Source organism: Scophthalmus maximus, chromosome 13 (assembly GCF_022379125.1).
Source record: "Scophthalmus maximus strain ysfricsl-2021 chromosome 13, ASM2237912v1, whole genome shotgun sequence".
Taxonomy (NCBI): domain Eukaryota; kingdom Metazoa; phylum Chordata; class Actinopteri; order Pleuronectiformes; family Scophthalmidae; genus Scophthalmus; species Scophthalmus maximus.
In genome coordinates, this window is record NC_061527.1 from 11,689,492 (window position 1) to 11,714,507 (window position 25,016).

Here is a 25,016-nt window from a genome sequence, read left to right on the forward strand (position 1 = left end):
TCAGTTTGATCTGATTTTATTTGTTTCCTTTGGAAAACCTATTGCAGACAAAGTTTATCATTGTAACATATATCAGTCTACAGTGGACAATTACAAAGCGCTGTAAATAGGAAGGTCAGCTGAAACACGAGTGGGTGCATCACAGTTGAAGCAAAAACGGTTCTGCGACCAAAAATAAAGAAAAAGGCATTTAAAGAAACATGAAGCTGGTGCAACACTAACAGTCTAAGGAAAGGGTTGATTCCTGACCAGTAAAATATTTACAAACTCAGCATTTCCGTGAGAAAACGCTGCGTATTCTACCGTCAGGAAGACGAGGTTTGAACACTAAGCAAAAATGAACAGGATCTTAAAAAAGGTACAGCAATAACAATTTAAAACCACGTCTCACATGATTCATCTTTTAGTCTTGGTTTTTTCTCATGTCTTTACAAAAATTGGACGTCTCCTTCTACACCCCTTCCCTGCCAGGAGGCGTCTACAATTAAGACAACAAATCTTTTTAACCGAGTGATCAGGTACAGACATTTTGTGGCCTATATTAAAAATATAAAAGGACAGTGGAAAGAAAACGCGTTCACGTTTGCTCTCGGGGGAGGTTCTTAATCACTCATCTCCATATCTTCCTGATGGTGATCGTCTCCGTTTAGTTTGGACTTTTTGGGAATTTGGCCCTCGGATCGCTCCATCTCCTTCTGGCCTTTGGGGGACGAGGCCGAGTCGGAGTCGCTCTTCCTCTCGTTGTCGTCGTCCTCCTCCTCCTCTCTTTCCTTTTCACTGTCATAACCTTGCTCCTCCTCATCATAATCCCGGGTCACCTGCGTCACCACAAGTTAAGGGTGTTATTATAACCTTTATCTAACCAGGAGTAAAAAGAAACTCGTTGAGATTGAAAGACAGGCAGCTGTTGAAATCCAATGAAGGGAATTTGGAAGAATTCAGGGATGATCTGATAGTAGTGATCTGTAGTGGCACATACCTTAACGTCTCCTTTCTCACTGTCAGACTTGCGGTCTCGCTCTCGTTCCTTGTCCTTTTCCTTGTCCTTGTCCTTGCTCTTCTTCTTTTTACTGGCGGAACGTTCTCTTTCGTCTCTGCTGCGGTCCCTGTCCTCCCTCCTGTCTCGGTCCCGCTCCTTCTCACGCTCCTTGTCCTTCTTCTTCTCCTTCTTGTGACTGTGAAAATTATTAATACACAACATCGTCACATTTGGCTTTTCACTCGTGTGGCGATTGAAGATGCACTGCTCAGGACTCAACTCACCGTCTGGGCGACGGAGACCTGGTTGGCTTCCTCTTGGGGGAGCGAGACGCACTGCGGCTTCGCCTGTGCCTCCTGACACACAAAAGTATCAAGTAAAAGTCAAGAAACAAAAACGTTTAATTAACCTATAGGTCAGTGAGCACCAAGGTCCGAAGAAACAGGGGTACAGTAGTGAATTTTCAGTCTGTCTAAATGCTGCAGTGTCTCAGGGCACTTCTGTGTTGTTTCGCTGTTGAGGAAGTAAAAGGGGTTGGTCACCGGAGCGAGAAAAAAGAATTGCGAGCGCTGTGTGAGGCGTCAATCGCTCTTCTCACATTTACTTTTTACAATCTGACTTCAGTTCACGACCTCACCGTCTGTGTCGCTTATTCCCCTTGTCTCCAGAATGTGAGTACGCCGTACGCAAAGTTTGCTTACGGTGCACACAGTCTCCCGTCAAGTTGGTTTTCTTATAGATCACAACCTTTGCGTGGGAAGTGGCGTACGCACGTTTCCAGCCCCGTTTTGTGCGTACGCCACGTTTATAAATGACACCCCAGAGCACTGCTCAAACTACTCACCGACTGATGCTTCGAGATCTCCTGGCACTGCTGTAGCTCTTGGGAGGCGTTTTGGACCTTTTCTTAGATTTTTCCTCCTTCCTCCTGTCCCTGTTCAACACACAAAGAGAGGGAAAAATATTAGAAAATTGCACATTAGAGGAGAGGGCGGGGAAGCTTCTACTGAAAGTCCACTCGATCACAATCTGCTCTCAAAGGCATTTTAAGTTTAAGAAGAGGAGCATCTGTAATAATCTGGACACTGACATGGTGTTTCAGGACTGATAAATGATAATGATCCATTTATTGTGGCGGATACAATAACATCTATTTATCATACACATGCAAAATGTGTATTTTAGTTTATTTTTCTAATACAACACCAAGGATAAAGAAAGACTAATCTTGAAATTTGAGCTCAAAGATGAGGCCCCCACTCAGACAGATTTCCATCAGCCCCTGTAACTGGTCGACACAATCACAACCATTCATTTAAGACGAGGAGAGTTTGATGTGGTGACTGCCGGAGGAGTGTCTGATGGAGAAGCTGCTAAATCATTCATGATTAACAACGAAGGTAGCTTCTGCAGCTGATGTGGAGTGGTCTGTTGAATCTGCTGTCGAGACGGTGTGTACCTTTACGGTATATCACTCCTTGGAAATTGAAAATGAAATGAGGTTTATTGTTAATGAAATGAGGTTTATTGTTAATGTATTCATAATAACCATTCTTTTTTGTAGACTTAATAATGCCAAACTTTATCTCCATATTGAACAGAATGTGATAAAGTAAAAAACCCACTGTTCAGGGCAAAATTTCTAAGTGTTCACCACCTTCTCTGCATTATTGGACAGTGGTAAAAAAATATTTTTTTTTTTACTTCTTGGCCACAGAAATATCATGCATCCATATAACTGGATGTCTTGCAGCTCTTGCTCATAATCAATTTTGAAAATAAAACAGGCTACATTGGTGGTGAAGACAATATGAAGAGTCACTGACCTCGATCTACTGCGGCGGGTTCTATCCCGGGAGTGGGACCTCCTCCTTCGTGGGCTCTTGGACCTCCTCCTATTCCTCGAATGGGACCTCCGCCGAGACCTGCTCTTCGAACGTCTACCAAAATTAAGATATGACACTTTCTACAGCATAACAACACAACTTGTACTCGGTGTTCCTGTTTCGAATGAGGCTCAAAGCTCATCTCACACCGGATGTTAAAGATCTACTAGCAGATGTCTTTACCTGTGTCTTGAGCGAGATCTGGACCGCCGGCGCCGAGACCGCGAACGAGAGCGGGAATGTTTACGCTTGTCATCTTTCTTATCTACAAAAACAAAACATGAAGTTAAAAAACGACCATGTAGTGGAGACTTATTGTTCACGTAATTTATCGTCATCTCGCTTAATGAAGATGAAATTGTTTAATCGCAGAGGATTTGGTTAAAGAATCATGGAATTTAAAGGTTTTCCGTGACATGTTTGGCCAAAAATTATTTAATTTTACAATCTTAAAACTAACAAGGCTGTGAGAATCATAGATATTAATTAAACAGTCTTAAATACACCCGGCAGACCAAATTTATCTTAATGTAACTGGCACCATTACACACAAGAGACAAACTACTCACTTCCGGGTTCGATCGCTGCAGAAATGAGAGACTGGGCCTCTCGGACTCTCTTCATGGCCTCTTCAATCTCCTTGTTGGAGGCGTCGCTCTTGAGCCCTGGGTTCAAGTTCAGCCCGGCCGCTAATGGATTCAATCTGAAATCATTCAATCACTTAGACTCTTCTCAAAGAAATATCCAGGCATATTAGACTGTACTACCCTCTGGATGACAGTGGTTGAGAATAGTTTCTTACTTGGGATCCATGGACTGCATGAGCTTCAGGAAGTCTGCGGAAAGAGCCTGAAAGAGAGACCAGGGGTTTTAAAACATCAGACAGACATTTTGTTTGAATATGAATGTGGCTCATCCCGTGCTTACCTGGGGGTTCATGTTTGGTCCTTGCATTCCCATGGCAGCCATTTGCTCCATGTTGGGAGCGCCGAGACCTCCGAATGGCGTCCCTCCCATCTGGAATAACAAGGCACAGTTAACTTACGACTGAGTTGCGGTGACTTTTGAGAGGGTTTTGAATGTTACAGTGGTTGTTCAGCATGTTAGACTTCAGTCCTGACAGTAATGTGTTTTAGTCTCAGTAAATCTGGTTTGAACACATGGAATTTCACAACTGCATCAGAACGTTTTCCTAGTTGACTCTCGTTACTGTACACACCACCAAGGGAAGGCTGCAGGCTCTTGCATGTAAATTCTTTATACTGCAACACTGGCGAATGAAGGTGATGATATATTCACTGTGGTAATTTACATATCTAATACGTAATTGAACTGAGTGGGAAGCTTCAAAGGTCACTGAAATGAATGGCTGCCTGGAAGGTAGTAAACCAATGTTAAATCAAATGATGCAGAAGAATCTAACTTACAACTAGTTTATAAATAGCACAAACTTTTTGTAAATAACTCACTGCTGCCAGAGGATTGGGTGTTGGAAGAAGGCCTCCGCCAGGCATCATTCCTGCCACGGCATTGGCTGGAGCCAACAGCGACATAGCTTTAGATTCATCAGGAATGACTCCTGGAGAGAAACAAGGACATTTCACTACATGTTCCAAGCAAACATCAACAAACACTCAGACTTGCAGACAAGCCACCTCAGATTAACTACTCTATTGTGAAAAATAATAAATACACTTTTTTGTCTTGTCTGTAAATCTTGATCCCTGGCTTTTTTTTGTGTGTGTGTCAAAGTATGATTGTAGGATTATTAGCTATGAGTTTAAAAGTCACAATACACACTGTGGTCAACACTGCCAAGATTTTATCACCTGCACTTGATTTTTAAGTCATGAACCAAACGTAAGCAAGCACAGCCAGTTGTCCCGTGGGATGTGCTCTCAACTTTCATTAGATGTTTTATGAACAAGCGACTCGCGCCGGCTGCTTCGCTATAAAGCACACAAAAACATTGAGATACAGAAAACAAGAGTTCATGATTTGGGCGTAGACACAAAAGTACATTTCAACAACACTTACCACTACCAATACAAAAAAAGAACAAACAGAAAAAGGTTCAGTCATTTTACCTTTTCTGGGCTATTGATTGTGCTTACTTTTTAACAATACCACCACAGAAAAAAAGACAAAAACAAACCCTGCTTTGCAACATGATAAACTACTACTACTAAACTACAGTTCTGGTGTTAGTCAACAGTATGTCACAAAATAAATACACAATGTCCAAGATAATTTGCACTAAACAGTTATGGGCTAGTACCAGCAAAAGCCGTGATAAAAACATGAAAATGTGCCCAAAGCTGAAGAAAAAACCAAACAGTTAAAAATCAAAGGGAGAATCTTAAAAGAGATGATCATCCATGGTTGTGCAATCTGGAAAACAGGCTATTTTTAAATCTGACATTTTTACTTTATAAAAAAAAAAAAGAGGGAGAGGGGGGGAGAGAGAGACACGCACGCACTCGCACACACACACAAACAGAAAAGACACTTGAGAAACGGGATAAGGCTGCAGAAGACAAAACTGTTGGTGGCATTTTCAGCAGGGCCTGGTATATAGGGCTGGCTGAACCAGGAAAAAGAACTGTAAAACACAACAACAAAAGAAACACCACTGTTAAACGTGAGATTCACTGAACTCTTTCAGAGTCATGTGTGGAGAGGGTCAATCAATAAAGACTAAGCATTGTTTTACTGCAACATCAAGCAGAGGCTTCATACTAATTTTTTAGCTTGCATGTTAGTGGAAATTTGGGAACACAAATGCACATGTCTAAATACACTACAATGCTTTGGCACATGAAGCAAGTGAAAGCCAAAGGCAGTTTGTGCGCTTATTTTAATTTAAACCCACATTATATGCTAATAAACGTCCACAACATCTGCTGAAAATAACTGTAGCTGACACTTTGGGAATCTAGTCTGGCATGCAGAACAGATTAGTTAATCTATCTTGCATGCTTTGTGGCGTAGGGACGTCCCGAACATTTCTTTTTGTTTCCAATCTGAGCAAATTCAAATTATAATTCTGCCAATACCAAGTCCCAATCCAGTATTTATATTTTTTTCTTTGTAAACAGTTGTGTGGTTTCTAGGTAGCCTAGTAAAAAACTGCAGTTCTGAACAACGCTTTATTAATTTTTAAAAAAATTATATATTTTTTTTAAAGGACACCCTAAGGAAACCCATAGGTTTTACCCACTTGTTGGGCTGATAATACCTTCTCTCAGGACAGTGTGATTGATTGACATCTCCCTCACTTGATTGCTAAGTTTTGTTGCACAAAGAGTAAAATATAAACAAAGGATAAGAAATGGTTCAAGCTTGAGGGTAGATATCAATTAAAAGAAAGAAAAAAAAAAAGAATCCCTTGATTGGCCTCGATACAGATCTGCTCGGGGCATCCCTAGTTGGTGCATGCCTACTTAACATTTTATTTGAGGAAAAAAAAAAATAATACTGAGATTGACAGATATCCCTGCACCCTCTCCCACACCCCTTCATTTTGCTCAATGTGGCTATTTTTTTTTTTTTTTTTTAGAGAAAAGATGCCTTGAACAGAGAGAGAAAAAAATAAAGAGTTAATATTTTACTGCAGAACAAGAGAGAGAAGGCGGCTTGCGAGCCTGGTGCCATATTTTTTTCTAATCTCCTGATGGCAGCAGAGGACCACTTTCAGCCAGCAGGGAAGGGGCTCTCTGCAAATGACTTGTCCACTATGAAAACCACAACACAAATAACAGAGAGAGAAGTTTATAGCTAGATTGTAAGACATGGACACAAATGCACACATCCCTTTTACATACCTAGTAATGCCAAGCACTGAAAAGCTTAGCTAATTCTGATTGGTCAGGAAAAAACTCACAAATGGCTCAGATAGCGTTTGCAATGCTGTTAAATACACCTATACATTTGTGATGTACGTTCAGAAATAGCCATGTGAGTGACGTTAGACTTAAACAAGACACCCACCTTCAGCAAAAGGGACCACGATCAAGGCTCTGTCCACAAAGACGGTGTTTGTCAGGTGTTGGGAAACGCCCACCGATTCAGACTCGAGGAACTTTACAAAACAGACACGTGAAGTCACAGGCAAGGGAGAGTCACTGGAAAAAAATACAGACATGTTGTGCAAAGAATACAAACAAGGAGACCCAACATGGCAAGTTAAAACTGAGTGTGTGTCCCCAGGGACAACTGACCTAGTGATGGATGATGAGCAAAACTGTCCCCTGCTTTATGATATGATGCTGGAATTAAGTCTGCTTTAACAATGTTTTCAGTTTGTTGTATTAATGTATTGTATTGATACTTAAAGAGTACTAACAAACACCCTTGTTTAGACCCTCTCTCATTTTCTCATCAGATGCTTGTAATGCGAGTGAAGCAACACTGAACTGTTACTGTGTAGTCGCATCTTGCTCTTGCCTGTAAAGCAGTCCAAGACATGTCCTACCTGTACAGTAGCCAGGTGTAAATCATTAGAAGAAAATACAAAGCAGAGAACAATTATTTCCTGCTGTCGTCAATGAGAAAATACTTCGATCCAAGCAGCCAAGAGGGATCAGGGCCAACTAAGGGATTCAATGATAATGATACTTCTCATATTTATCCATTTTAAATGTCCCAGCTCAGCACAGCTACAAATAGAGCTAAGACTAATATTTAATACCACAGTTACTTTTCCATTTACTCAATTGATACTTTCACTTTAATTTACATTAATGTATGTTCAACAGTAAGAAAAGTAAATGAAACAAGCAAACTCTTTTTTAAATTTTCAGTACTGCGACATCGACCAATATAATGAATCAACCGTCAATATAATTTTATAATCAGTTATAATGGTTTAAGTCATTTATCAGACATTTATGTCAGATTTCACTTTTTTCAGTGGGGCTGCCGACAAATGATTGTTTTATTATTGATTGATTAGCTGATTATTTTCTCAGTCAACTGTAAGAGAACAGTGCCAGTTCAACATCAGGGAGGTTTTCAGTTTATTGAAATTAAACCAAGAAGAAACAGAGGCTGAGAACAGCAGATTTTTCTCATGATTAATCAATTCTCAAAATAGTTTGATTATTTTGGAGCTGATCACTAATCGACTCAATTACATCATTTCAGCTTGTTCACAATTCTAAATATAGGTATATCCTTCTGCGTTTCTCTCTGTCTTTATATACAACATTTGTATCAGTTTCAGATAAATTACACACCGAATCATTAGTCATTAATATTTCTGTTTGATTAACTCAGAACAACAATCATCAACGCTAATGAACCAATAGATTCGTTGTCCTGACATGCATAGAAGAGAGGTCACATAAAATAACAACCAATGGTATTATTAAGATTTAACGATCGATCAATTCATCGTTGAGACGAATGGGAGTAAAAAATACTAAATATTCAAATTAAAACAATCATTTTAAGAGTTTGATCATTTTATAGGCAAAGGGGTCAAATATTTTCCGGTTGCAGTTTCTCAAATGCGTGAATATAAACCTTTATATATATAGAGAGAGAGAGAGATGTGAATTGAACACCCCTTTGGTTCAGGGCACAAGACATAACCTGGAATATTGTAATATGACTTTTGCATTTTAAAATTAATATCAATTAACAGGGCAACGTGAGGTTAAACAGAAGGTATTTATTTCCTGCAGCCGTAACGCGGTGCAGGAAGCCGCTCAGCGAAGGCGCGGGACAAACGTTAGCGTTAGCGTTAGCATTAGCATTAGCTAGCCTTGCAGCGAGGCCTACTGCTCGACGCTAAAGGCCTCGAGAGGAGCCCGCCGTGGGCGCAGGTCGGACCAGAGGCCTTTACCCCGGTTCAGTGGAGAATACTCACTCGGGTGGAAACAGCTTGAGCTCCTCTATGTTCCCGAGGAATCCGAACAGAGTCCGCATCTGCTCGGACGTCGTGCTCGGCGAGACGTTCGTCACCTGAATAACGTGCGTGTTGGAGTTCATTTTGCGACTGGTTAGCAAGCGGGCTAGCTTTGTGCTAGCGACGTGCCCGGGGTTTATAGCCAAAGAAAGAAGAAGCTAGGAAACGTTCACGAGGAAAACCACATTAGGCGAATAGAAAAACGCGCATCTCTCCAGTCGTGAGGATGTTGGTTGTTGTTGTCGAGCGCCGCGGACGATGAGACAACGGCCGCTAGCAGCGAACAACAATGCCGCGACCGAAACTGTCGTGAGGCAGGGGTGTGCGTTCACGTGCGGCTGGTAGACTTCACACTTAAGAGTTTTTCATGGGAAACACAACTGGACCCATTGAAGTGAGGCCAAGTATATTATAATGACAATGTATTCAATTTACTGTCATATAGACTGGTAAACTCTTTTTTAATACATGTCTTCTTACACTCACCGCTCTTATGGATTTTCGGTATTTCATATTGTTTTTATCTATGTCTGTCTTAGATTCATGTCTTTGATTCATTCTTTTTTTTTACTGTAAAACACTTACTGGTTTGAAAGGTGCTGTGTAAATATATTGTTTTATTATTGCACAAAGCCTCACATTTGAGAAGCTGAAACCAAAACATGTTGGTTGCTTGAAAAAAATCCGATTAATATTCTGTTGATGGACCAATTGATTAATTCACAAATCGTTTCAGCTTTAACTCTTACCACAACGTAAGGGTACATTATGAATACATACAAGTCCCTCATTGAAAACTATTTCAAGTAAACGTTCTCCCTTTCAATTCTAGAAAGAAAGAAATAATCAGCATACATTTCCTGTCACATTTCATACAATAATTTCCCCCTCTTGTCTTCCTGTTGTCAGGAGGTGTAAGTTATAGGTAGTTTTTTTCATGGAGCACAGGCAGATGGCAGTGGGAGGGTTTCCCCGAAGCCAACAGTTTTACTTCTACAGTATTAATAAACTCAAAAGTAAACAAAACAGCATACTGTACAAAATTGTTAATAAAAGCAGAACATTTTTGCAATGTGTGAAGGTTTACATATAATTTTTCCGACAGTCCGTGAAGGCAACACGACTTAAAAAACGTCTGAACCCAGAGTGGGCGTGGCTAAGACTGTGTCACCGGGTCATGTTGCTAGGCTGCTAGCTGCTGCAGTGAGCAACAGGCACTGCTGCCTCTCTACCTGTTTAAATCGTCTATTTGTTCAAACACCAGGGTATTTTCGGTTTGTACATGGACGTCTTTATTTAATTTTCGTGACAACTGAACAGTGTTTGTTCCGGTGCAGATATTGCGTCGGAGGGCAACTCGACGACCTGCATCTGGGCGCAAAGTCGCTGCTCGCTAGTGTAGCGTGTGTGCGTGTGTGCGCGTGCGTGTGTGTGTGTCACTGCGGTTATGACCTTATGTGGACGGTAACGGTGCCGTTAACTGTCAGTCAGACGTTAACTAATGTAGCATTGTTTCGTGAACTCCAGGATCCAGACACCCGGAGGGGGAATCTAATCCCCGGATCAGCTGTCAGGATGAGACTGCACAGAGCCGCAGCATGACACAGGCGAGTGGATACACTACTTTCTTTCCTTCAAAGGTAAATACATTTTTCGCTGCATGGTAATATTGGGATTTTTTTTTTTTGGAGGTTTCTAAAGAGTTGACGATTAAAGTGCAACTTGGTGCGAAAGCTATGAACTCTTCCTGCAGAGAGCCGAGGTTTATTGAGAGCAGGATTTATTTGCAAGAATCAAACCGAACAAGTGAGATAAGCAAGTAACATAAGAAGATATCTTAAACCAAACAACACAGTGATGGGCAAGGCTTAAAAACATCTCTAGAACATCTCTATAAATGAAATGGATTATTATTATTATCATTTGATTTGATTTATTAATGATCTATGAAACACACTAATCCGAGGAATAATCTTTGCAGTTTTTTTTTCCGTTCAATTTGTACTCGTACAGTTTCGGTGCTTAACTTCAATTTTTGATTCAATGTTTTAAGTATGACTTTTAAAATCCTAAAATAAGTGAAACAAAAAGCATCTTATTTTTCAGTTTTGACTAATCTCATCATTTATCTATGAAAGTTTAAAAAGTGTCAGTTAGAACTTTGCAGAGCTGAATGTAACATCGTCAAATGTCTTGTTTTACTTGACCAATAGTCCAAATAACGCTAAAAATATTCAGTCTAATGATATGTGTATGGCAAAAAAAAGCCGGGAAATCCACTGATTTGAGAGGCTGGAGTCAGCCTCTTGGTTTTGTATTGTTTTGCTTGACAAACATTTTTTCTGTCAAACGAAAAAATCAACCTTCTGTTACAGCTATACTTTCAAAACGAAGATTAAAGAGTATTCCTTCTCTTACAGGAAAATGTCGGCAACCTATGAAAATAACCATGAACCTGACGGACACAAAGTTTTGAATGTCTTCTCATTTACTCCCCCACTCTCATGAGGCCAACGGGAAGATATGGGTATCCTCAGACTGGCAGCCAGAATCATGGGTAGGATCAGTACATTCCGGTCCTATCAGTTCGTGCTTCTCTTGGCTGCCGCACTTGCCGTCGTAGCTTTTTACTACTTTGGCTCGGAGAAGCAGAACTTCTCCAGCACCACCAAGAGGATCAAGCAGACCCAGGCCAGCCACAACACCAACAGAAACGATGCCGACCTGACCGTGGACACCAGGCTCTCTCAAATGGCTGGCTCCGAGGAACAAGGAGGGGAAGGCCGAGATGCAGGAGGAGAGAGCGAGGCTTTCGGCTCAAAGAGAGGGGCCAGTGAAGCTACTGACCAACAATACCACGCACTCATGATGTTCACCAAGGTGGACAAGAGCCGGAGCCTGCAGGACAAGTTCCGGGTGGCCATGTTGTCCATGGTGAAGCATGGACGCTTTCTGGAGGGGGAGGTGTTGGTGCTCCATTTTGTGAGCGACCAGGCCAGCCAAGAACTGGGGGAGCGGATGCTACGCGGATTTCTCCTTGATGCAACATTTAAGTACGAGGTAGGGCAGTTTTAAAAGGTGTTTGCTCTGTAGTATTTATCTGCTGATTTCAAATCAAAAGAAATGTTTAAAGGTGCGTATTGGTGGGTATTTTAGTTTTAAAAAATGCACTATTATTATTATCAGAATGTGAAGAAATTATAGTTTTGAGAGAGGGGTGTTAGACACTCTTCAGTGAGATCAAAGGGACTTACTTTTAAGCCCCCAGACTCCTCAACCCAAAAGAAGAAGGCCTATAATGAGAGGTTTTTTGAAACACACGGGGGCAGTGTTGTCCTGCCAAACAGATCCTCAGCTGTGGCGATGTGCCTCCCCTGTTGCTCTCTTTCTGCCAAAGGGGAGGATTATGGTCCCTCTCTGTTGGTCTCTCTCTTACATGCAATATCCTGCCTCGCTTCAGCTCCTTTTGTATTGCTCACAAAGGACAAGATCACAAACTTGCTTATAAACAGCACATCGCATCCTAAATCCTCCTTACCAGCCAGGCCTTTTCTCTCGGGAATGTCTCATCGTCTAAAACATCTAACAACTCTCTTATTAGCTCACACTGATCCCATGCCTGCTCTGCATTGGTTAGAGGTTTGTTCAGCTTGGCACTTTGGAGGCTGCCGGTTAGATTGCTTACTGTTCATTCCACTCTCTACACTCAGACTGTTCTCAGAATCCCAGAATGTAAAATGCAGCACAGTGTTACGGGATCTGCTGTGTTACCACAGTGATAGACACGACCAGATAAGGTTTCATCCTTAAAATGACAGCACAGACTGGCACGCATAAGTAATTGCCCAGCCCTTCCTTAATGCATCGATCAGCCAATATGAATAATCACTGATTGCTCTATGTTTAACTATTGAACTAAGCCAGGATATGATACATTAGTTGGACAGAAAGAGCACAAAGTATAGGCAGTAATAATTGCAAGAATATCACAAACAATTACCCAAACTTTTGGCAATAAGAAAATTTGTTTGGGTCATAATAATAATTATAGTAATATATCTTTCTATAAGGAGCACTGAAGCTAATAACACACAAACCGGTATAATCTCTTGTGTTTTTATGCAACACACCCCTTAAAAAATCACTGTGCTGATACAAAAATTAAGTAAACTGTTGGAATTTCTTTTTTTAATCAGTCTCTTGGTGTCATTCCAGTCCTTGGCTTTTAAACATGGATTGAGATAATGACACTGTCTCTCTTGATGTGCACTCAAACATTCACACAGAAGATCCTACCACAGTTACAGATGGGACGGTAATATCTGAGCACATTGACGTCCCTGTCTGCTCATTCCGATTCTCACTCCTTATTAATTATTTATTTCAATGGAGCATAATGGTAAGACGGTGGTGGTTATGCAAGAACTTTAGCCTCCATCCATTCCCAACAGTGATAATTCACTGACCCACTTGACAGTCACCAAAAGGCCTGCAGAGTCACACCGCCCCAAGGCTGTGCTCATTACCGCTGACCATCTTTCACGTAACACACTGGAGACTTCAGCAATGTGTGCGCTGGTGCTAATGACTGGAGAGAAATTAAGAAGAGTGTTGTGACACGACTCCCGGTTTAAAACCCTGTTCCAGTCAGCCGGAGCGCACATAAGGTACATGAATAATGCGTTACTGACGATAACGATAATCAAAACGTTCATCGTGAAAACTTTTACAGGCTAAGGACCATGAATGTGGGTCCATCATGGTTCAGGTTTAACCTTTTACCAAACAGCTCTATTTCTGTGCACAATCCTGAAAATAATGTTCCGAAATAAAACTGTTGCTGTTCAACTGCTTAGATCACAGTCATCATTACCCTGGTCTCCTTCACAAAAGGCAGTGTTTAAACATTTTACAACCACAAAGTCTGAATGAGAACAAGATATATTGATCTGAAAGTTACAGAGGCCCAAAGATACGTGAGTTTTTTTTTCTCATTCTGTATTAAAGTTTATGCAGGCTTTAAGGTCTTAGTTTCCCTCTCTCTCACTGCTCAGTAGAGATTTTGGGTAGCCAAACATGTCCAGTCTCTCAAGTCACCTTTGTGATTTCTGTCTGTCAATTATAATACTTGGCCACATATGACCAAGGACTTACCTTAATCTGTGAAGCATCATTAAAAAAGTTTTCCCAATTGAGGCACATGGGTCTGATTTATAATAAAACAGCCATGTTTGTAATGAAGTCTCTAACATACACACTTACTGATGTCGGGCTGGAAAAGTCCTTGATCGTCCTTAAGAAAAACTGTTTGCATTTAAACAACACTTGTTTTCCCCTCATACAGGGAAGCTTTAATGATAATGGGAGCTTACTGTACTTTTATATTTAAATTTAAAAAATCCTCTTTCAGTAATCCGTAGAGATATCTACTGTACATGATCAGATCAGAAACTGCTGCCTTACAGCTGTTGAGGGATTAAAAGCTCACAACGACGGACTGAGAAGCAGGAAACTTGGACACGAGACGACGAGAAAAAATAAAGCATTGTAGATAAATATGATTGGTCTCACAAAGATATAAAAATGACACGAGACAACAAAACATCAGGTGCTTTTATTCTTCCTTATACATTGTGGTCCTTTAAATAGACCGTGGACAGTGAAGGAGGCAAGTAGTTGTCTGTACTCGGGCATCCAGTTATGACGAAAAATTGGACCTCTGACCAACTGGGTTTGGATTTACTGTTCCATTTTGTCAATACATCACCAGGTCCTGTTTCTAGAACCCTGCCTCATTTGGCATCGAAAAGTCAACAGGTATTGATTGACTTTCTCAACACGATGGAGCTGATATTCTTACAGTCACACACGCCACGAGAACAGACTTCTTCACGTTTTCTCATCTAATTAAGAGATTGAATGTCATTCTCCAAGAGACTCACTTTACCTTTAGCAAAGGTAAAGATGACATAATCGCTCACTTGTAAGACAGGTCTTAAGACACGTTTCGTATCTATGCAGTTGACTGGAGGCGAACGTCCTTTCTATGGTCTTGGTTACTTTTGACAACGTTTGAATGGTACCTTCACTTCTTATCTGTTCAACTCATCATTTTTCATGTAATTCATTAAAAAGTATTACAGTTGGCGCCAACTTGATAACTTGGAAGTTGACACATCAGTAGATTATACAGTTTTATAAATTGTGATTTTGTCACTTGACATTATAGTCATTTGGATTGATTCAATTAGACACTGAGACTTTACTCGAAGTGTCGGCCCCAATGTTCTGCAAAAGTCCAGATGGTCTTGTCTAGTTTTAATGAGCACTTGTGTTTAAATAGAAAATTACCCACAAGAAACTTTTACAAAGATCTTTATTGAGGTTAATGGGACAGTCAAGCATGGAGAGGCATTCACTGTCCAATAAAATCCAAACTTTAAGACCAGGTGAACCCAAATTTAGGCTATAAACAAAATACTAATGGTCTAATGAAGCAGAATCTAAAGTAGTTGGGTGATTGTTGTACTGATATGATTTTCACTTTGCTGATCTTTCCCTCAGGTGTTGTTTCATGACGTGGTGGAGCTCACACAGAAGCTCTTCCCCATCGTGGAGGCCATGCAGAAGCACTTCAGTGCAGGCTCTGGAGCTTACTACAGTGATGCCATCTTCTTCCTGTCTGTAGCCATGCATCACATCATGCCTGAAAGTAAGAGAAGCACATTTCCTCTCATTTTTTTGTAACAGTTATTTAACCACAGATATAGACCACCTCAGAATAGCTATCTGGTTGGAGTGTCAGATTAAATCACCTCTGAAGAGTCTAAAGGTAAATCTTTAAGGTGTTGGAAACTTGCTTTAATATCAGTGCTTAGACGGTCATCTCACTCATATCTTAAAGCATTGCATTGTCTCTCTTGCCCATGCAGATTCTTATGATATTTTTTGGCAAAGTTTTGAGATGTCTATCTCTGGGATGTCACCACACCAAAGTAACAGGTGTGATTAAAACCTTAAAGGTGATCAGATCATTTAAAAATGACACAGACAGCAATGTATTTTCGGAGTCCAAGTCCTGTAGATTAATATTTACATCTAAAAAACTATATACTGTATATTTTTCCTTTTTAAGACCTGTCAACCTGATTAAAAGCAGAATTTAAATTGTACTAAAAGACTAAGTTATGGTCGGCAGAGATGCTCTTCAACAGCACATCCCCAGTTTAGCTTCTGGCTGAAAATGGTTTAAACATTTTTGTCTGCTTAAATAGTTTTTCAATTTTAAAAAACTATTTAAGCAGAGGCTCACTTCTCTATTCTGGCACAGTGCACAGTTGGAAAAGGCAGTAAGGGCAGGTATCTAACTGACACGTGGCATGCTGCAGAGGCCCTGGGGAGGGAGGAAGGAGGATGTGATCTGTCAATGCCACCCACATTAGTGCCTCCTGTGTTGGTGCTGACTGATGGTAGAGATCTCCTGCGTTGTTCACTGCGGTGGTTCACGTCAGTGGGTGTGCGGCATGGGGCATCAGTCCACAGATGCACCAAACTATTAGGCTTTTGGGATGAATCAACAGACAACACAGGCCCATATATGGAACCTGAAGTGTCATGAAAGCAGAGCACCATCCCATTGAAGGTTTTCAACTAATTCAGGCTGACAGCGAGGTCTGTTGTGGAAAGTTTCGATCGTTACACATTTGTTCTTAAAAGTTACGTGAGACATTTTAGTAACGAAAGGGGGGAGTGATGTCGAATGTCATTTTGTGTTCAGGTGTTTTGCACAAGATTAATTCATTCATTATTCTGTTTTCATAAACCTGGGAACACTGGGAATTTTATTTATTTGCACCTGAACTACTTCCCAATTTTATTTGTCTTCCACCAAAGACATATTCTGCATGTCCGCATTTGCACACCCTATGGTCAAATCGCATCTGTAAAATGTCAAAGTTTACATTGCTTGTAGGTAAGATTTTTTTGTCAAATATTTGGCAGTATTTAACAAGAGCTTCATGTGAAAACACTGACAGGCTCACGTACCATAATGGAAGCAGGCATCTAGAGAGAAAACTATTTTCACCCCATCTGTCCTTGGAGGGCAGGAAATAAAACTGCACAATGGAACCATGTTGTTATTAACCATAAGGTTCCTAAGAAACTGTTTTTGTAAGTGTTGAGTTGTTGTATGTTTTGCGCCTCTAGAGGTCTCAGCATGTTGGGACACGAGTCTCTCTTTATTTTCCACCTAAGGTAGAAGTGGCACTGCTAATTTGTGAACTGCTTCACCAAAATGAGACAGATGATGAAATGAGGGTAGTAGCCGATCTGTTTGTCGTCAGCTAGGCCAAAGATAACATAGCAGATATACAGTATGTCAGAAGTGTCAGCTTAATTAGGTATTTTTAAGGTTCTATCTTTATTTCCTTCTTTATGGTGATGAAACGGGTTCTGCAACACTTCCCTTCAGAGCCTGGTGTAGTTCCAAGATGAAGCACTGAAAACACTTTATTTGGTGATAAAACCTTTAAATAATTTAGCAGCTCGAATGCATGATGTTTTACCTTTTTCTAAATAAAGCTGATCCGTGGTATATATTGCTGCTGTAGACAAACCTCTCACCCTGTTTACCCAGCACAAATAACACAAATAGAATAACTCTTTTCATGGAGTTTTTAATATAAAGTAACAGGGTTGAACGTGACTGGAATGATGGAGTAGATTGGGCTGGAGCTGAATTTAAATGTCCTGAAGGCAGCCCAGTTATAAAGCTGATTAGGTCCACAAAGGGTCTAATGTGGACTTTGATTTGGAATTCCAGAGAACAGACTTGCATATTTGACTACCCATAAAACTTAAAAAAAAAAAAAAAGCAATTTGGAAATTTTATACAGTAATGTGCAAAAGTTTCACGGCATTCGATTTATATACTCAAACTGACCATCAAACAGTCACTTGCAAAGTGTTATATCACAATTCCAAGCAAGCCAAAGAATTAATTGTGGGTTACAGTGATGAAGAGTAACTTTATCTGAAATGCTTAAATCTCTAACTTTGGCAACCATACGTTAGATGTTTGGTTATTGGTTTATTATCTATCACGCAAAACCATGAAGGAGGCATCTTCTTGGTCCCAAATTCTTTTAACAGCCGACAAGGCCCCTAAATATACAACTAGAATAATGATCTGTATTCAATGACAAGAAGTGACAGGAGTCCTGCAACTGAAAGTGTGGCTCCCACAGAGCCCTGATTTCAACATTTTGAGTCAGTCTGGCATTACATGAAGGGACAGAAGAAAAAGGCACAGTCGAAATCCACAGAACTGTGGCAAGTTCCCCAAGAAGCTTGGTACAACCTACCTGAAGAGAAACATGAAACATTGTGCACAAGTTTAATTTCTCCTCTTTTAAAGGCGAATGAATAAATCTCACCAGAGTCCAACCTGGGGTCACCTGTGCTATGAGGAAACCTGCATTTCCCCTTGGTGTAAAACCTGATACATCTGACTGCCACTATGTTGAAGTGTACTTGTATTTTATACCAAACTAGTTATGTGTATCTTTTAGCAGGGTTATTTTATTTATCAAAATACAGATAAATCTTTAGGTTTAATAGAAATCAAGTGGCGTTTTCTGTGGACTTTATGCTGCCTGTGTAGCCAGCCCACATGATGCATATCTGATCTGTCAGACTTGCTTGAGACAGAAAACCAAAAAAATCTAACCAACACATCAAAATGCATGTGACGCTTCAACTGGAGATCCCGTTGAATCTACAGACACCTGATCAAATGAATTACTGACGTAATTCCCAATTTTTTAAGTTTTCAAAAACAAAATTAAACAAACAAAAAATGGTGAATGACAGTTCTAACATTTTGATTTAATTTGTCAATTTGTAGTCACTTTGCTTGCGCATTTTGTCAAAGGAGTAGAATCATCATGGAAAAGTATGATGCCGCTCCAGCAAGACTTTCTATTTCCGTTGTTTCGAAATTTTGTTTGGAAATTGAAAACTCAGTTCTGCTATCTTGGAAAAAATGCAAAGATTAGATTTGAAAAAATTCAATAACTGGGGGAAAAAATAATGATACAATTTGGATAATAACAGACACAAATTAGATTTTTATTTTATGATGATGACTTAAATCTGAAGCTTCTTCGTATTTTCAAAAAATTGTAAGAAAACTCCAAGGCACTCTCCTTTTGGATTACTATAATTTCTTTATTGTCATGAGATGTTCATATTAAATTCAAACGGCGGTATTGTATTTTTGTTTTCTCCTCTCATTATATACTAGTGCTCGTGACTTGAGGACCCTGATTGGCAGTAAACAGCTTTTCTTGCTTCTTCAGCAGCAGTATGAAAACATGTCAGCATGTTGATGCATGGGAGCCTAATGATTGTGAAAATCAAGTGATCGCTTCTTTAACAGGAAAACCTGTTTCCCAGTGAAAGTTGGTAAAAGCAGAAAATAATGACCCTCACAAAAGGGCTGTAAGTGCTTCCATCAAGACTGATATTAGGGCTTAATAAGGTTGACCCACTTTCTGTCTGGAAAAAGTGAGGTTGGATAACAGTCTTTGTCGTTTTGTTGCTGTGGCTGAGTTGAGGTTTAGTCAAATATGAATGTCTGACCTAACCAGAGCCTAAGGCGAGCTCTAAGCAATCCTATCAATGTTAGGATTCTTATTTCTTTTTATATATATATGGCTGTTATATTGCTGCACCATTTTCCTTTTCTCTCCAGGCTTATATCCCATTTTCTATACAGTGGTAAAAGCTGCTGAACTTGAACTACTAATGCACTAATTGACAAGTACTGCAGACTCTGTCTTGCACTTTTTTCCACAATATAAGCATTTTACATTAATCATTCTGTTAAACATGAAATGGAGAGTTCACTTTTACCCTGAAATAAGCCTTTTCAAACAAACCAAACAAGCTAACCTTGTGAATGAAAAGAAAATATATTTTTATCACGTTAAAAGCACATTTACAAGGAAAAGTATATTTGAAAACGATTCTCCAGCTCTGACACAAGCAACAAGCTGTGTGGGGAAAAAAATAACTATTCAGACCTGTTACCTCAGTCTCTGTTCTTATGACAAGAAAATCCAGCAGCAGTATGACTTTTGTACAAGCCACAATTAGGCATTTATGAAAGCAGATGTTGAGAAAGATGGAGATTGGATGAGATTTAACACCAAACAGCAAATATTTCCCCTGAAACAAACTCACAGAGCTCAACTGTAGCCGTAAATCACATTCAGTTGAAATCACAAGGGGCTAATACAGTATATTCTATGCTGTCATTTCCATTTAAGCGACAAATCTGCTGTGATTACAAACACCGGCCGCACCATCCGACTCTACTTTCACCTTCACACAACTTTTCGTTGAGTCACCGACAAACATCAAACCCACCACATCACAATGTTATAACAACTTAAGACCCTTTTCCTGCTATAGTCTCACTAGTTAATCCACGTTAGTACAAACAAACAGCGCTGACCACTCAGAGATTTCACTTCCGTGCCCCTCTCTGTTGCCACAGTACACGGAGGCATTGTCATGGCAGCTTCCATGTTTGGAGAGCACAGGAAACGGGTCGCTGTCGTACTGCTGAGTCTATTCTGGTCCATTAATGATCTCCCTATAGTTATACACTTTATTGAACTTCATTTGGTTTTGTTGGGGCCTAACAGATATAAAAGTATTAAAAAAAATAGCCTGTCTGTGATTAATTTCCTGCGGAGTCAGGTACTACACAAGATTTTGCAAAAAAAATTTGAAATTTTTCCAAGGACTGGTAGGAAAGGTCTGAAAATGTCCTGACTTTGGTGCATGTCTGAAAGCAGCTTACGTGAACTAGAAAGCGTATATTTTTAGGTTTTAAAGGATTTGATATGAGTATATTGTTTCACACATGCTACCAAAATTCTGATTGTATTTAATACATTTTTAAGCTGAATGTGATTTTTTTTTTTATTTGACTGTTTTTTTTGTGCAGCTCATCATTTTTTATTGGCTCCATCTTTTGCATTCATCACCACCAGCTGCACCAGTCCCACAGATGCCGTCAAACCAACCTTTTGCATTGCAGATAAATGTTTACTTCAGTCTTCAGACTTCAGGCCGTCATCTGCGTCGGTGCCTCTCAAGCTGAGATTGCAAGTGTTTTCATCTGTTCAGTAATTAAGTTGTGCCCATGGTGCACCATTCCAGAGTATTTCCCATCCTTTCATCACCATGCCAACCAACAAAACAAAGGAAGCCGAAACAATGGAGAGATGAGGACCTGAATATCCTGGTTACTGTTATGATTTCATCTACAAACGCGATACAGTGTGAACAAAAACTGCACTTTGTGCTTTTCATAACTTCCTGTAGATTTCTCTGCACAATTTGTAGACATTTTCATGCAGTTTCAGTTTTTAAGGTCAATGGTAACATTACAGGAATCGGTTAATTAAGTACACTGCTGCAACCATATAATCATGCTGAGCCTTTTCTTTGAGACTTTTCTTATTTCCTCCAACTCTGGCAGTTGCTGGATGATGTGCTCATGGTCAAGGAATTCAGCGTACGGTCACAGTTCACTTTCATTACGTGTAGATGTCCTGGGATCACCGTGTGAGTTTGAAGTCTGCTCAATGTGATTTGATGATTTTTATTTTTTAACAGAGTACTCTTCTTTCAGGTCTGATGCGCATAGTGCAGCTGGACCTGGATCTGAAATACCGGACTAACATCAGAGACCTCTTCCAAGAATTTGACCGGTTTCCTCCCGGAGCGGTAATAGGCATCACCAGAGAGATGCAGCCGGTCTACAGGTACCCAATGTGCACACAACACACCTGCTGTGTTCACCACTATACATTTAGAGACAGATTAAGACAGTTTTAATACAACACAGACAGTAGTAACCCAATAGGGAAAACAAGGCCTGTAATGTTTTATGAAGTACAAGAACATTTGCTTCACATTTTTGTCTTTACATACAAATACTACTATCAAAATAACGTTACCCAGACAGAAATTAATGAAAGGATTAAGCAATAATTAATTCAGGCATACTGTATTATGGTTTTAAGATTTTCTCAGGACCTGCAAATACTACATAGCTTTTTTGTCTCTCTTATTAGTAATAAAATGATAATAATAATCCGCAAGCCACAAATCACAAACTGCTCAGAACGGTCCTTTTAACCAGCATCGATAGCCGCCATTGTGCAACACTGGCAGAATGATGTGATGTTTTCATGAGTAAGCTATTTAAGTCCCTCGTGGAAGATAAATAATTTGGGATTTGGCAGGATCTAAGCAGAGAGGCGTCTCTAGTCAGGAAATGTTTTGTTTTCATCCTATGAATCAGATGCGCCTCCTGTCTCTTTGTCAGACCTGTCAGGAGTAAATAAATAAATAGATCTGACAGACTCTGGCAACACAATAACAGGATCCATATAACCTCGAACTGGTTGTATTATTTGCCTTACATGTCAGGTTCATCAGAAACTTGACACCAATCAAGTAAACATATTGCTTACTCATTACTATCTTCAGGTTACGGAGCAGCTTGGTGGTCTTGCTGAGATCAAGATTTTATTTAAGAGTAAACCTTCTTCTCAGACAATTGTTTTCATCCATATAAACAGGACTCATAACTAAGCAGTTTGTGCATGGATGTGTGTGAGAGATTCATTGCAGCATTTAGTGAATATTATAAAATGCTTGCTCAGATTCTTAATGTTCTTCAACCACTCTGGGTCCCAGCCAGATTTTGGATGATTCGTCTTAGTTTCTTTTGACTGGTCCAGCTTCAGTCGGACCAGCATCAACAGTGTTTATGCTTCTTCTCCATATTTACTTTTACTTGGTTGTGGCATTTTAGAGAATAGTGTTGATGTCCATCCCCCATGTTGGAGCTTTTTCTTCATCTAGACGAAGCTCATACCATCATGTCTAAAGCCTTTAGATACTTAATTACTGTAATGTTTTGACAGAAAAGCTGAAATTGGCACATTCAAAAGGCTGAAACCATCAAGTGTTTGACAGTTTTGTCAAACAGAGCCAGGGATTTTTTCGGCGCACACACAGAACCGACAGACCGTGAGGAAATATTCAAAAAGTGTATTGATTTTAAATCCCTTTCTGCCCCTGTAATGTTGAAATATAACATGCTGTCTGCCTCATGATTTTGCCGACGACGTGATTGCCATGGTGTAACAATTTGGTAAATGATTATGTATTTGTGTGACCTGGTGAATGTACATGAGACAGTGAAGCTTAGTCTGTAAATGTTGGTGGTGTCAGGTTTCTTAGCAGGTCTTTGTGTAGCCTTTTCTTTCCTGGCAGACTTCAGTTGGCACCAACAGCTCTAAACAGAACTGTAGCTCTGTCCCGCCACTGCTGTGGCTCGACAGTTCACTAACCCTGGGAGTCGCCCTGCTAATGTCGTCACTAAGTGCCCAGACACTCTTCTTAAATAAAACAAAGAGCAGCATAGCAGGAGAACGTGCCTCTTAGCATGAACAGTCTGTGTTTGAAATCATGAAGGATGTCAACAAAGCTTTCAAACAAACGGTGTGTGTGTGTGTGTGTGTGTGTGTGTGTGTGTGTGTGTGTGTGTGTGTGTGTGTGTGTGTGTGTGTGTGTGTGTGTGTGTGTGTGTGTGTGTGTGTGTGTGTGTGTGTGTGTGTGTGTGTGTGTGTGTGTGTGTGTGTGTGTGTGTGTGTGTGTGTGTAATTTTATGAACACTTACAATGTTATGAAGAACAACTCTTTGTATCAGTCTAGCTGAGTTTTCAAGAGTTTTCAAGCACATTTCAGGACCAGCAATAGAGTTTTCTTGAATAAGATACTGTGACCACCAAGACATTGGGGGTCATATTATATTTAAGGGATCCTACAATTTCACAGGGAGAAAATAAATTGAGTCTAAAGCCTCTCCCAACATCTTGCAAACCAGGAACTGAATTGTCTGACAAGCAGGTAAAATACCACAAATTGTTAATGGGGGACCTCAGTAGAAAGTGAAAAATCCTAACAACCAAAAAAAACAATTTTGAAGATTATGTGACAGAGCTGGATACATGTGGGGTTTACGTAATGTTTGTGTTTCATTGTACGATAAAAAGACTATATGGACTAATAGTCCAAGGAGAAAACTTAAATTATGAACAGTGTTGTCTTTTATTCGGTACAATGTGGTAGCCTACTAGACATTCACTAGAGAGAGGTGGGAAATTCATCAGTGAAGCTGCACGGCAAGATCCCCGAACACACCATTGGTTACAGAGACAGTGTATCGAGTGTTTTATGTAGAGGATAACCAAGCCAGAGAGAACATTTCGAAGCAGAAGCAAATCTACTCTCAGCCCGTTAGCCCAGTAAGATGGTTTGTTAACCATTAGTCAGTGGCCAATAGACTCTGTGATATTATCATTTTTAAAACTTGGTGTCATCAAGCCACCCTCTTCTCTGGAGTGCTTTCCTGTGATCAGTGGAGAGGGCTCTCTGCTCCCACTGTGTTTTGGTGCTAATGGTCGGAGCATTATTCAGGGGAGAGCATCCTCCCACCAGCCACATTCAGTGCACGTCCTGCCACTGAAAAGTTCATTATTGGGAGAGAGGAAAAAATTCTCTGCATCTGCATTTGTTCCGTTTTAAGGAGACGAGACCCACTTACATAAGTGTCACAGATAAAGCCACAAATGCGATGAAAGACATTAGACAGAATTGAGGCTCCATTGTGTGATACATCCCACGTTTTCACAGCTTTTGCTTTCAGACGGAATCAAACATTGTATTTGAAATATTGAATATTCTAATGGTTATGTGACTTAGTATTTTCAGTAAGATGGTTGTGACTTATGTAGTAAGTTCACTGTTAATCCTTGTACATCTGATCAAAATGACAATTTATGAATCTGACAATTTGGAGGAATTTTATAGGAGCGGAGTTGAGGTGTTGGAATTGTCTTTAATTCATCCTCATCATGTTGCCAAACAACAATGTGATGAAAAGGACTGGACATTTCATCTGTGTGTCCCCCAGAACCAGACTTCCTTCTGTCAGCGAGCGAGCTTCACACAGCTTTTAGAGAGCAGGCTGTTTCTTGTCCTGAACAACTTGGAGGACACATTTGGCTGGAATGGCAGCACAGAATGTCCCTGTCACCTGCTAATGCTTTCCCCTCTCGCACGAGCAAGCGATACTTCACTTCAAAGG

At 40.2% G+C, this 25,016-nt stretch overlaps 2 protein-coding genes across 10 annotated transcripts in view; one reads left to right on the forward strand and one right to left on the reverse strand.

Moving 5' to 3' along the window:
- On the reverse strand, positions 1–9,092 carry LOC118317660 (serine/arginine-rich splicing factor 11). Of its 7 annotated transcripts, none has more exons than XM_035646526.1 (13): positions 8,738–8,876; positions 6,856–6,946; positions 4,695–4,814; positions 4,335–4,444; positions 3,793–3,882; positions 3,668–3,714; positions 3,435–3,568; positions 3,049–3,130; positions 2,806–2,919; positions 1,824–1,913; positions 1,264–1,335; positions 980–1,175; positions 1–818 (listed from the first exon to the last, which is right to left on the reverse strand). In XM_035646526.1, exons 4-13 carry the CDS (start codon positions 4,416–4,418, stop codon positions 603–605), a joined length of 1,125 nt encoding a protein of 374 aa, XP_035502419.1. In that variant the 5' UTR covers positions 4,419–4,444; positions 4,695–4,814; positions 6,856–6,946; positions 8,738–8,876; the 3' UTR covers positions 1–602. The 7 variants fall into 7 exon arrangements, with proteins under 7 accessions (XP_035502419.1, XP_035502416.1, XP_035502413.1 ...); XM_035646523.2 differs by having other exon boundaries at positions 4,695–5,467; XM_035646520.2 differs by lacking the exon at positions 4,695–4,814 and having other exon boundaries at positions 6,856–6,989; positions 8,738–9,092.
- xxylt1 (xyloside xylosyltransferase 1) overlaps positions 9,033–25,016 on the forward strand; it is a 22,033-nt gene continuing 6,049 nt past the window's right edge. Inside the window, exons 1-5 of one of the 3 annotated variants that reach the window (XM_035646531.2) lie at positions 9,033–9,170; positions 10,304–10,416; positions 11,197–11,836; positions 15,341–15,488; positions 21,486–21,618. In XM_035646531.2, the coding sequence (XP_035502424.1) occupies positions 11,300–11,836; positions 15,341–15,488; positions 21,486–21,618 (818 nt within the window). In that variant the 5' untranslated portion in view covers positions 9,033–9,170; positions 10,304–10,416; positions 11,197–11,299. Of the gene's footprint in view, positions 9,171–9,922; positions 10,417–11,196; positions 11,837–15,340; positions 15,489–21,485; positions 21,619–25,016 lie in introns of those variants that run through there. The other 2 variants (XM_035646528.2, XM_035646529.2) reach the window with 2 other exon arrangements.